This window comes from Diplotaxodon limnothrissa, linkage group LG14 (genome assembly GCF_057381915.1).
Source record: "Diplotaxodon limnothrissa isolate DT_005_m linkage group LG14, D_limnothrissa_male_GT1.1, whole genome shotgun sequence".
Classification (NCBI taxonomy): Eukaryota; Metazoa; Chordata; class Actinopteri; order Cichliformes; family Cichlidae; genus Diplotaxodon; species Diplotaxodon limnothrissa.
This window is the reverse complement of record NC_140609.1, coordinates 4014487-4027533: the sequence shown is the minus strand read 5'-3', so window position 1 is coordinate 4027533 and position 13047 is coordinate 4014487. Positions and strand designations below refer to the sequence as shown.

At 43.7% G+C, this 13047-nt stretch overlaps 1 protein-coding gene across 1 annotated transcript; it reads left to right on the top strand.

Annotated features, from left to right (window-relative positions):
- Positions 1-2170: 2170 nt before the first annotated feature.
- Positions 2171-10841, top strand: LOC146618245 (PHD finger protein 12-like). The gene is made up of 7 exons (XM_085371473.1): positions 2171-2252; positions 7514-7644; positions 8054-8192; positions 8307-8402; positions 10120-10202; positions 10296-10481; positions 10722-10841. The coding sequence occupies exons 1-7, from the start codon at positions 2171-2173 to the stop codon at positions 10839-10841; spliced, it is 837 nt and encodes a 278-aa protein (XP_085227599.1).
- Positions 10842-13047: the final 2206 nt, after the last annotated feature.

The window sequence follows — 13047 nt, the reverse complement described above, 5'->3', positions numbered from 1 at the left end:
TAGAAAGGACGGCACTGCGACGCTGGACTTGCCCTTACTCTGGGCTCCCTCTTTATTCTGGCAACTGGTACAAAGAAAACAGCACACAGTCGTTATTAACAGTGTGCAAAGCAACTGCAACATTCAGTTCACCAGCTGGGGAGTATTTTCCTTTTCTTTTCTTCCAAACATAACACTTAACAAATGACTAAGATATATTTATACAACATAACAGCAACAAAGTCTTTCTTTAAAAGTTCTAGCTGAAACCAAACCTGTGATCATATAGTGGCAGTATTATTTATTTATTTTTCTCTTTGTGGTAAATGAGTGATAAGAGACATTATATCTCCTTTTTCCTAACCAACAACAACAATAACATATAAAAACAGCTTTTCTATTATAAAACAAATCATCATTGTTTATCATTTTTTTTCCTATACAACAGCATCAATTAAAACTTATACTTAACAGCGCCTACCTGGTACAAAGAAAACAGCACACAGTCGTCATTAACAGTGTGCAAAGCAACTGCAACATTCAGTTCTGTTAACAAGAATTAGAACAATTACAATCTCATAGAGAAACATTAGAGCTGAGTGCAAGTCAACAAGCACCCGACTAGCTAACGAGTATTAGCTTAGCATGCTAACTAAAAATGCTACTTGTGAATAAAGTTACTACCCATGCATCAAAATGCCTGTAACTTTCAGGATACATGCTAGTACTGCTTACAATCAAAATACATGTTGACAATTACCACCATAAGAATGTTTTCATTAATACACATACAAAATTGACAACAGTATCGCTCACAAGCACCTACCACCAGCTTGGGAGTATTTTCTAGTGGTGTGCGGATCGATACTGAAATATCGATTCTTCCGATACCAGCAATTTATGTTCTAGAATCGATTCTTATATTATAATATCGATATTTTTGTACTCTGCACAACCCACAGCATCCACCAAAATCAACAAAATAAAAGAGAGACCCAAAAGAAAACAGACCCGACATGGTTATATAGACACACCAACTCAAGAAGTATCCCCAAAAGGATGAAGCAGAGTGAGCAGCGCCAACTCACTACAACTCCTGGATGCAGGATGCCGTCTACACCCCACACAAACCATGCCCCACAGAAAAAAAAATGTCCCCGCATCGGGACTGAAGTTCAAACATGGTGGTGCAAATGAAAACCAGAATGGAACAAAGAATACACCAAACTGGAAACCACAATGTAGAAGAAAAACCTTACTGAAAAGCCTTGACTTAGAGACTTTGCCAATTATCTGACTTGCATCATTAACGACCTCTTGAGTGGACATTACATGGAGCAACCGATTGACTGGTAAAGCGAAGGCAGGACCAAACCACGACCCCCCACCCCCACTAGGTGATGAAGCCAATCAAAAGACCCAAAGGGATTGATCAAATGTGATGGCAGAGGCTGTATCAAGACTAATGTGATCTATTAGATGGTTTTTATGTTGGTTAGAATTAAGATTATTTTTATTTTTCCAGTTAATGAGGACCATTTTCTTGGCAATGCATAGGGCCGTAAAAACAATGTGGGCTGTGTTTATTTCTGCAGTGACCACATCCAAGTTGCCCAGCAAGCATACTAAAGGGGAGGCTGGAATGTTACATTTCAGACACTTTGATAAGTCTTCACATATCTCACGCCAAAACGTCTGAACTGGTGGACAGAACCAAAGAGCGTGGATGTAATTGTCCGGTGTATTTGCTAGACAGTGTGAGCAGTTGTTGGAAGGTGTATGTCTCTCTCCTCCATCTTGTTAAGAACCTGGCGGAGCTTGTGGTATTCGGCAGGAGGCACACGCCTGATGGCGAGAAAAGACATCTTGATAATTGACCACAAGGTCAGCCAACTTTTCTTGCCAGTCCGGAGACACATCACAGGACTTTAGGTCCAGGTCACCCAGGCCAACACGGTCCAGCCTCTCCTGTACAGTACCAACATCCACTGTGGGTACAGATGTCCCAGTGGGCTCTGTACGAGTAGACTGTTGACTGAGCTCTGGAACCTCCATATCCTCCAATGCAAAGCAGGTGTAGACATCAGCAAGCTTGGCATTCCTCCACAGAATAACAGGGTTGTCTGTGACATTGAGGAGCTTGAGTGGGACCCACCTGTCTCCCCAGAGAGGAGTCACCACTCTAGCGACCATGATGCCCCTGGGTGCAGAGCGAGAGGGGGTTGGCTCAGTAACCACAGTAGAGCCGGGAGAAATCTTAACATCTTTAGGAGGTTTCCCCCATACAAGAAACTCACTGTTACCTGGCAGGGTGACAGCCCTGTTGCACCTGACTGTGCCCACTTTGTCTGGTACCTCAGTACCAGACCAGCATTCCAGCCCAGCAAGCAGAGAGAGGAACTGTTCAAGTTCCTGATGCCCTGAACCCGACGTCAAAACTGCCTCCCAGTAGCTTGCATCTTTCTTGAACTGATGGATTAAATGTCTGATGACATTCGAGCCATAAATTAAGTAATCTTGTTGATTCTCAACAACAAAGGTTGGAACCAAGATATGACACCCATACACTTCCATGTCGAGCTCCACCACTGATTTAGGCTTCACTCGTACACCACCACAGCCAACAAAAACAACAGTGGGTGCCCCCTGATTGCTCAAATCAATAGCACCAGCAGCAGCAAACCTCTGCAGTGCTACTTCACTCAAAAAACAGGCCATTGAACCACTATCCAACATAGCACCAAGGGATGCCTTGCCTCCAATTGTAACAGGAGTGTAGAACAGGCTGTCACTGCTGCTGATTCTCTGTGTGTCCTGAAAAATAACTCTCTCAGACTTGTCTAAGTCCTTTACATTGTCATACAGCTCTGCTGCATCATATGTGTGGGAGTGTTCTTCATGACCTGTACAGCCTCCCTCAAAACACAGGTCGTCTAGTTTCCCTGGGTGTTAATACCCGTAGAGGCCCCATTGGCACACGAGCGCCGTGTGTGACCGGGCTGAAAGCATGGGAAACAGAGTCGGGCAAAGCGGCAATGGGACTGTGTAGTGTGGTCCTCCTTATTACAGACCTGACAGCTCCTGCCATTGAACGAAGGGGCCCGGTTCTGTACTCGCCCGCCACCCTGCCGTGAGGGGGAATGTTCATCCCCAGCCTTCACTTTATTCAACAGCTCCCTGAGCATTGACATCATCTTACCAAGCACAGCATTGTCGCTGGGCTGCTGACTGTGGGAGAACTGCTCCTCAGGAGCAGGGAGAACAGACTGCTTCTGGTAATGCAGGGGAATAGTCTGACATCTATTCTAATGCTATCTACCGCCTGACTACCGAGGACAGTGACGTCATCAGCGAGAGACCGGTGACCAGCATCGCAGAGCATGACGTCCGAGCGGCACTGAGGAGAGTGAACACAAGGAAAGCGGCGGGGCCAGACGGCATCACCGGCCGTCTGCTGCGCTGCTGTGCTGACCAGCTAGCAGGTGTGTTCACTTACATCTTCAACGAGTCCATGGTGAAGTCTGTGGTCCCCACATGCTTCAAAGGATCCACCATCATCCCTGTGCCCAAGAACAGCAAACCCTCATCCCTGAACGATTACCGGCCAGTTGCACTGACCTCGGTAGTAATGAAGGTGTTTGAGAGGCTGCTGAAGAACATCATCTCCTCCTCCATCCCAGAGGACAAGCCCATTATCATCAATGGAGCTCCAGTGGAGAGGGTGCAGTCCTTCAAGTATCTTGGTGTCCACATCTCCTCAGACCTGACATGGGCTGCCCACATTCAGGCCCAGACCAAAAAGGCTAGGCAGCGCCTGTATCACCTACGACAACTGAGGAAGTTCAGGGTCTCTCCAAAGATCCTCAGGATTTTCTACACAGGCGCTGTGGAGAGCATCCTCACACAGAACATGACATCGTGGTTTGGGAACAGCTGTGTGAAGGACCAAAAAGCTCTCCAGAGAGTGATCCGTACAGCAGAACGCTGCTGCAGGATTGCTCTCCCCCCGCTTCAGGACACCTACACCAGGAAATGCCGGACTAGAGCAGCGCAGATACTGAAGGACCCGTCCCATCCTGGCAACAAACTGTTCCAACTTCTGCAATCTGGTAGAAGGTTCCGCATCTTCCGGGCAAGGACAGAGAGACTCAAGAGGAGCTTCTATCCCCAAGCCATCCGTGCCCTAAACACACACACCCGCCCTCTCACATCATCTATAATTGACTGAGACAGGACTCTTCCAGACACTAAACCAAGGCACAATGTACATTTCAATTCCTTTAATTTTAAATATGTTTATATTGTCTATCCTGTAAAATAGTCAGATGTCTATTCATATTAATGTACAGAATTCACCTGCTTGCTGCTACTGCTGCACATTCACCCAGTGTATATACTATATATATATATATATATATATATATATATATATATATATATATATATATATATAATGTTCTTCCTCTACACCCCCCCCCCCCCCCCCCCCCCAATTTTTTTGCACATGTCGAGGAGCGTGTCAGGCTACATTTCACTGTGTGTTATACTTGTATAACTATGCATGTGACAAATAAAGAACCTTGAACCTTGAACCTTGATATAAATAAATTTTTAACTTTAAGAAATTGTGTTAATAGTCATGCTGTTAGGCTGAATTATTATTAGTATTAACATCTCCACTTTCATAACGTCTGTTTTGCATTAAAGCACAGAGAAGGCCTCAGAACTGAGAATGGTTATATGCTCACCTTTCTTCACTTCACTACATGCTTGTTTGAAGGCTTACACACATTCACTCGCACACTTTAACACACATGCGCTTTGGGGTCCTTAGGGACTAGAAAAGTGCTATACAAATGCAGGCCATTTACCATCTTTAACACACGATCACAGACTTTAGAGGGAAAACCAGCACACCGCAGACCACGGCCTCTCTGTGTGAGGATCTAAACATATTCTACGCTAGATTCGACACAGCGAACACCATGAGACCGGACAGTGTGCGCACCGCGGATGACGTCAGTGCGCACACTGTGTCTGAGGAGGATGTGCGGAAGTGCTTCAGGAAGGTGAACGCGCGCAAAGCTACTGGTCCGGACGGGATTCCCGGCCACGTCCTCAAGTCATGCGCGGCTCAGCTGGCTGGAGTGTTCACGCACATCTTCAACCTTTCCCTCTCTCTGTCTGTAGTCCCAGCCTGCTTCAAAATGGCCACCATCGTCCCTGTACCCAAATCCTCCACCATCTCCTCATTGAACGACTGGCGACCTGTAGCCCTGACCCCCATCGTGAGCAAATGCTTCGACAAGCTGGTCAGGGACTTCATCTGCTCTGCACTACCCGACTCACTGGACCCTCTACAGTTTGCATACCGCCACAACAGGTCCACTGATGATGCCATAGCCCTGACACTACACACTGCCCTGTCACACCTGGAGAAGAGAGACACGTATGTGAGAATGCTGTTTGTAGATTACAGCTCAGCATTCAATACCATCGTTCCCTCGAAGCTGGACAGGAAACTGCAGGATCTAGGACTGAGCAGCTCCCTCTGCAGCTGGATCCTTAGCTTCCTGTCTGACAGACGCCAGGTGGTCAGACTGGGCAGCATCACCTCATCCCCCATCACACTGAACACTGGTGCTCCACAGGGGTGTGTACTGAGCCCTCTCCTGTACTCACTCTACACCTACGACTGCACAGCCACTAACAGCTCCAACATCATTGTGAAGTTTGCGGACGACACAACAGTGGTGGGTCTTATCACCAATGGTGATGAGACGGCTTACAGGGAGGAGGTCAGCGCTCTGACCCACTGGTGTCAAGACAACCATCTCACCCTCAACGTCGCAAAGACAAAGGAGTTGATAGTGGACTTCCGGAGGTGCAGAGAAGTACACACCCCCATCACCATCAACGGCGCTGCTGTGGAGAGAGTGAGCAGCTTCCGGTTCCTTGGTGTACATCTGGCTGAGGATCTTACGTGGTCAGTACACACAAACAAAACAGTGAAGAAGGCGCAGCAGCGCCTCTTCTTTCTCAGGAGACTGAAAAGATTCGGCATGAGCCCCCGCATCCTCAGGACCTTCTATCACTGTGCCATTGAGAGCATCCTCACTGGATGCATCACCACCTGGTATGGCAACAGCACCGCCTACAACTGCAAAGCTCTCCAGCGAGTAGTGCGGTGCTCTGAACGGATAATTGGAGGTGAGCTTCCCTCCCTCCAAGACATCTACAGGAAGCGGTGCCTGAGGAAAGCGGGGAGGATCATCAAGGACTCCAGTCACCCCAGCCATAAACTGTTCAGACTGCTTCCATCAGGAAGGAGGTTCTGCAGCATCCGGTCCCGTACCAGCAGACTGAGAGACAGCTTCTTCCACCAGGCCATCAGACTGCTGAACACGTCATAGACACCTCAGCTTCACTACTGGAACTTTAACATTATGCACTCCATACTGTACAGTAATGCCACTGTTTTGCACATATTCAACTCTGTATATTTTTATTTATTGTTTACTCTATTTAATTTGTAAAATACACACACACACACACACACACACACACACACGTAGAAAAATATTTAGTATACACATCCAGAAATGCATATACTATTATATATTGTACATATATTTATTAGTTTCAGATGTAGCCATTCTTGTATTTGCTTGTTTACATTATTGTATTTTGCACAACTCTGTTGCTTGTGAAGCTCGCACACAAGAATTTCACTCACATGTACTGTACCAATGTACCTGCACATGTGATGTGACAATAAAAGTGATTTGATTTGATTTGATTTGATTTGACATGCATTCACACGCGTGCACACTGACCAACTCTGCTTCATCCAGGAGATGCAATACTGTCAGAACTCTTTTTTCCCCTTATAATGTAAGAAAGAGCTCCAAGCAGATGGGAAGAAGGCCTTTTTATTTCATGCCTCAGTCTAGGATGCATAGCTTATTTTATTTGGCAGATCACTTAAAATTGTGATTCTGTTATTTCTACTTCTAATAATTTATCAGTTTTTTGTCTTTAGGAAAATGTTTCTTCAAGAAAGTGGAAATGTGATTGTGATATGGGATGTAAATACAGTGAAAGAGTTGAGCTCTTTTGGCAGATTCTGTGTATTGTTAAACTATCAAAACAAGCATTTTCTAAAGTGGAAACAAATGAAACGTTCATTTTAAAAGACCTGAGTTTTCTCTCTTTTGAATGTTTACTGTTGCTATTAATTGAATACTCACTGCTGACATAATCGATGGTGCTAACAGTTTTCTTGCATATTTTGTGTCGTGCAGCCCCATTTACCAAAAGGATACATGGCCATTTAAGAGCACATTTTATTTTCAGTTACTGAGTTATGAAGAAAAAAAAGTTATTCAGATACAACTTGCTTTGCCTTCTATCTCAGTAATAGTTCCTGTGCACTTTTTTCCTTTATAGTGAACTATCAAAAACTGTCTTTTTTCTGGTCCTTCTTTTATCTCATTTCATCAGTTTGTCTCTTTTTTCCTCTCCTGTCCCTCAGACATAAAGGCTGCTCCTGCACTGACGGACTCACTGCTGCCCAACACACTGCCCTCCATCACCAACCTGTCCAGCTGCATGAAGGATGGAAAAGAGGAGGATGGGGGTGAGTTTGTCACTCTGCGGCCACATGTGACAGTTTAAGAGCCTTCGTATTGCTGTGTTCTGCTATGAAGCACACGAAGATGGTAAATGGCCTGCATTTGTATAGCATTTTTCTAGTCCCTAAGGACCCCAAAGCGTTTCACACTACATTCAGTCATTCACCCATTCACACACTGGCAAGCTACATTATAGCCACAGCTGCCCAGCGGCTGCCTGATACTGGTGCCACCGGGCCCTCTGACCACCACCAGTAGGCAAACATGGGGTTAGTATCTTGCCCAAGATTTGGCATGCAGCCAGGAGGCAGCCTGGGATCGAACCACCGACCTTCTGATTAGTGGCTGACCTGCTCTGCCACCTGAGCTACAGCCACCTACAAGATGTAATTAGCTTCTAGCGGTTGTGTGCGTTTGTGTTTTTGTGCACATCGATCGAGCTGGACAAACTGGATGCAGAGATGATCAAGCTCTTGGCCTATCAGAGGATCCAGCAGCTCTTTGCTCCCAAAGTGCCCAGCACTCAACCTCCCCCCACCACCAGCACTACCCCAAAAACCTCAGCACCCCACCCAAACAGTAAGACACCTTTGCACTACAGTTTAGTCTGTTTACTTGTCAAGAAGTCAGTTTTTCTGCTGTTTGATTGCTGTTTTGTTCTAATTATTAAAACCTACACTCTCCTCCTTCCAGGTCAGAAAAAGGTGCAAGCCAGAGCGGTCTTTTACCCTCTGACAGGAAGAGGAGCAGCTGTCAGCATGTGCTATAGGACGTTACACATAGGATCAGGTAGGACATTCAGTCGCTGTGACTTTGACCCTGCTGCATTCTGTGCCCTGGCTCTGAGCCACTCTTAGGTTTCACCTGTGATGGGGAAAGGTTCACGTAGGAGAACAGCATTAAAGCTGCTCTCACGTAGTTTTTTTTTACCAGTTCACCAAACTCTAGTTAATCATGTTTGATTTAGGTTATATTCTTGCCTTGTGACTAAAGTTTAGTAAGACCGAAGTAGAACATAGGTAGGGCCCCATCATACCTGCTGTGTGGTGCCTGGCAAATGTCACCGTACAGCAAAGTTGATGTTACATGTTGTAAGCTGTCATCTCTGCTGGTCATGCACTTCTCCATTTTTATAATCTGGTGTGTTGTTGCATTGCTGCTGCAGCTGGGTTAAAGTCTGTTTTTAATGGCATCCTAACATCATATCAGTACAGAAGTTTAGAGGTTCACAGGTTTCACAGAGGGAGATGTTGAAACTTTGAAACTTGGCAAAAACTTTAAAATTCCTTGGCTTCCAACTTTGACTTCTTCTCCTTCTATACCAGCGCTGATTTGGAGGACGGGCAACACCTATTGTTCAGAAGAATACTGCAGCACGTACATGCACCGTAACAGCTAGCATGAATGGATATAGGTGTGTGATGGTATTACTGGTGACACGCAAAGCTGCCAACACAGCAGGTGTACCACGGCCCCTGGTTTGGTGTCTTGGCTCTGAGCTAATCACTCTTACAGATATAAAACTGGGAAGTGATGCAGAAGCAGTGTGATGGTCACCCCATCATTCATCAGCTTGCAGAACCACCAGACAGATTTGCTGACGTGCTTGGAGTCATTGCACTGCCTGATCCTTGGTGACTGTTTTTGGACTTTAACTCCTGGGAATGTTTTGCAGTTGTCTTGCATGTTTTCCACTTGAATAGTGAATAATCTTTCTCATGGTAGAATTATGAGCGTGTTTGGGACTGGCTTCATGCAACTTCAGATACTGACATGCAGCACTCATTTATTCTTTAAGACATCTTTCCTCTTTGGCATTATGTCGACACACACCAGAATGCTTCTGAGTTTATAGAGGTGGTCACTCGTGCTGATAATCAGTTAATCAGTTGTGTTTGATCAGCAGTATGTACCTGCTACTTGTCATCTTTATTTCTATGGAAGCAACAAGGGTTTTCTTAGTGCTTCATACACTAATTCTGCATTTTGGCTTAGTTTTGTCAAATACATGACAGTGTAATGTCATATTTTATAGTTCATCTGAGGTTATATATCAAGATTTAATTTCAAGACCTGCTAAAAACAAGATGATTTTTATTTTGTCCCAATATGTAAACCTTGACAGAAGGTATCCTTTTAACCATGACTGTACTTCTGCACGACAGGCAGCAGTACACGACAGAGTATAATATAATAATGTACTGAGCCTGTACTAGCTCCCAGTCTCTGCATCATTAGTCAGGTTGAGTGATAGTTGATACCGTCATCTTTAAATCGGAGTATTTTAAGCAAGTTGTCTGTGAAAGTAAGTTCTTAGACCTGTGAGGGTCACAACAGGACCATGTGGAATAAAAACTACTGAACAAAAACACAATATGTCACATTGGAGTGCAGGTCATTAAAATACATTTTGACACGGCAATACTGCAGAAAAAAATCCATGTTGCAAATCTGTATTCTTTGTGTTGTGGGAAAGGGTGTTTAAGTCTTTAACTGTTTCTTTAAGGTGCTGACATGGATGTGTGCCTTACAAACTACGGTCACTGCAACTACGTATCGGGGAAACATGCCTGTATTTTCTATGACGAGGTGAGGCTATTAAACTACATCACTCTGCAGAGCACTCCTGTGGTTGTTAGTGACCAAGATGTAAATTGTGTGTGTGTGTTTGTCGTCCTTCAGAATACCAAGCATTATGAGCTTCTGAACTATAGCGAGCATGGCACCACAGTGGATAATGTCCTGTACTCGTGCGATTTCTCTGAGAAGACCTCACCATGTCCACCCGGTGGCCTGGTAGCCAAAGTCCAAGGAATCATTCGTAAGTACATCTCCGTCATCTGTTTGGATTGGCTTGAAGGAACCCAGGTCTGTGTGCCCAGTTTGACTTGGACTGCTGATGAGGTCGTCACTCATAGATTTTGTATGAACACAATTTTATTGGAGATTACATATCGGAATTTCAGGAGCCGGACCACACCTCCAAACACACTCCTTCCAGTTGTCATCTATGTATGTTCCCTCGGTTCTGCAAGCTGTTCATTCTCGTTTACGTGCCCAAACCTCCCTTCTTTTTTTCAATTCTTTAACTTCTTCATGTCTATTTAGTGCATGGGGATCTGCCAGGCCCGCGAGCCGTCACCAGTCCCCTTCGAGGCCTTACCCGAACCGCAGCTCAATTCATGCCAAAGCATTCACTTTTACTTACTAAAACGCTGTCAAAAATGAGGACGTGGGCCCAGCTAGAGAATTCATATCCATCCATCTTCTTCCACTTAGCCACTCATCTGTATGTGTTCTGGTTAACATAAATGAAATAGAAAATGTGTTTTATTTGTTTAATAAATAGTTTTGACCAGTAAACTCTCCTTGTTATGCACCATGGTGTGGTCTTTCTTTGCTTGTGACTTCTTGATGTTGGTAAATACAATAATTGAAAAATACCAGGTTACATATAATATATACATATAATAATGTAAAACACATTATGGAGTATGCTTCTGCTGTGAGGTCTTGCCTCCATGCAGGTATGCAATTAATCGCCGGAGGGGTGTATTTATAAATAATATTATATTAGGGAAATTTCCCCAGACATATTTTTGACCTGGGGGTAGAATTGATTGTGAAATGGAAAAGGAAAATGCTTATGAACTTGCAAATTAAAAACATGATGCATTTAAGGTAACCCTTTCTCATTTTTATTTAAAAAGAGAATTTGTTCTAGTTTGCGATGACTGAACCTGTTCCTTTTTGTGGAGATAATTTCTCCTGCCTTAAGGAAAATCCCTTCACATGGAACAGAAGAGGCTGGAGTGCAGAGAAACTGGTAGAGATGCAGTTATACAGTCTACCTGGGCCCCACAAACTATCAGCTAAAGAGAATAAAGAAATTCAATTGCTGCACATTTGGCAGACTAACATTTTCAGATTAATTAAACAATAAAATATATATTTTTACAACATTACATGTAAAGAGTCAAGTGGAAGTTTTTCTAAAGTTATTTCAAGGTTCAAGGTTCTTTATTTGTCACATGCTATACAAGTATAACACACAGTGAAATGTAGCCTGACACGCTCCTCGACATGTGCAAAAATTGGGGGGGGGGGGGGGGGGGGCTGTAGAGGAAGAACATTATATACATATATATAGTATATACATTGGGTGATATTTATATATTTAATGATATTTATATTATGGAAACAGATTTTTGACATTTTACCTTTTTCCCGTTTTCAGATATAATAAACACGCACAAAACAAAAGCAAACGGCCAGAACACAAAGCTGGAAAACCCACCCAATTGACAAAAATCAACTCAAAATTCTCCCACACAACAGAACCTCCTTTATTCCTCGCTGGCTCCAAATCTCTCAGTAGAATGATCAGTGGTTCGCTATCTGTCACCATCAAAACACTCCACAAATCCCGCGAATGATTTGCTTCCTTATAAACCATTGAATCAGATACCGAAGCAGTTAGGCTCTAAATGAAGCTTCGGACGTCACTGATCACGTGACTCTGGCCAAACGAGTCAAGCTTCGACACAGTGCTTCTGAAGCAGTGTGTTGATTTTTTTGACACACGCACCAGAGCTTCAGCTTCAAGCGGACCATCACTAGTTAGTAGTGTTTGCTTTAAAACACATGCATGGATGTAAAGAATGTAACTACTGCTACCACAAACAAAACCCGGGATATTGTGTGTTAAGAGAAGTTACACCAGCAATGTCTAAATTAAAGCATTATGGCTGACTGTAAAATAACAGAACACAAAATAACAATATATGCAAGTGACAAATGACAAATGAATTCTGTCCTAGCCACTTTGTCACACTGAGTGTGACATGTAATGAATCATCTAATATTTTCATGTTTTTAACTGGTAGTATATTTATTTGAAACATGTGTATAGTTACTCCATTTTTGTATACTTACTATTTTAATGATATATAATGCATATTGCAGAATGTAACAGCCGCATATGTGTCAAAAAAAGACTTTTTTCTTTTTTGCCACCCCATTTGATCTCCATGCCACCCTCATACCACCCTAAGAAGATTTCTCTTGATCCACCCCTGAGTACTGAGTATGTAAAAGTTCTTCCAGAAGTAACACAGGGAAATGAAGTGGAACGGAAGTAAGTTCACACCACAGTGTGTGGCTGTCTTCTTTTGAGTAGGGTGTTGTTCAACTTTGCAACCACTAGAGTGCAGGATGCCTCAATCTGCTTTTATTACTGAATGAGACCGACAGTGTAACTGTGCTGCGACCCAGTGGTTTGGGAAAAGTACTTGATACGAGTTAGAGGGCTGAGGAAAACATGTAGGACTTTAATCATCAATTGAAGACCATGTCAAGTCTTACATTTAACATTAAGCTTCATTCGGCTTTAAATTTTCAGATTTTCTTTGATAAAACATTTTAAATGTTTTTT

What these genes read in the sequence shown, in the direction of transcription:
- LOC146618245 (XM_085371473.1), top strand. Translation starts at nt 2,171, where the DNA reads ATGATGCCCCTGGGTGCAGAGCGAGAGGGGGTTGGCTCAGTAACCACA. An exon ending in GACGTTACACATAGGATCAG is followed by an intron (nt 8,403 to 10,119) that starts GTAGGACATTCA and finishes TGTTTCTTTAAG; the next exon opens with GTGCTGACATGGATGTGTGC. An exon ending in CCTGTATTTTCTATGACGAG is followed by an intron (nt 10,203 to 10,295) that starts GTGAGGCTATTA and finishes GTCGTCCTTCAG; the next exon opens with AATACCAAGCATTATGAGCT.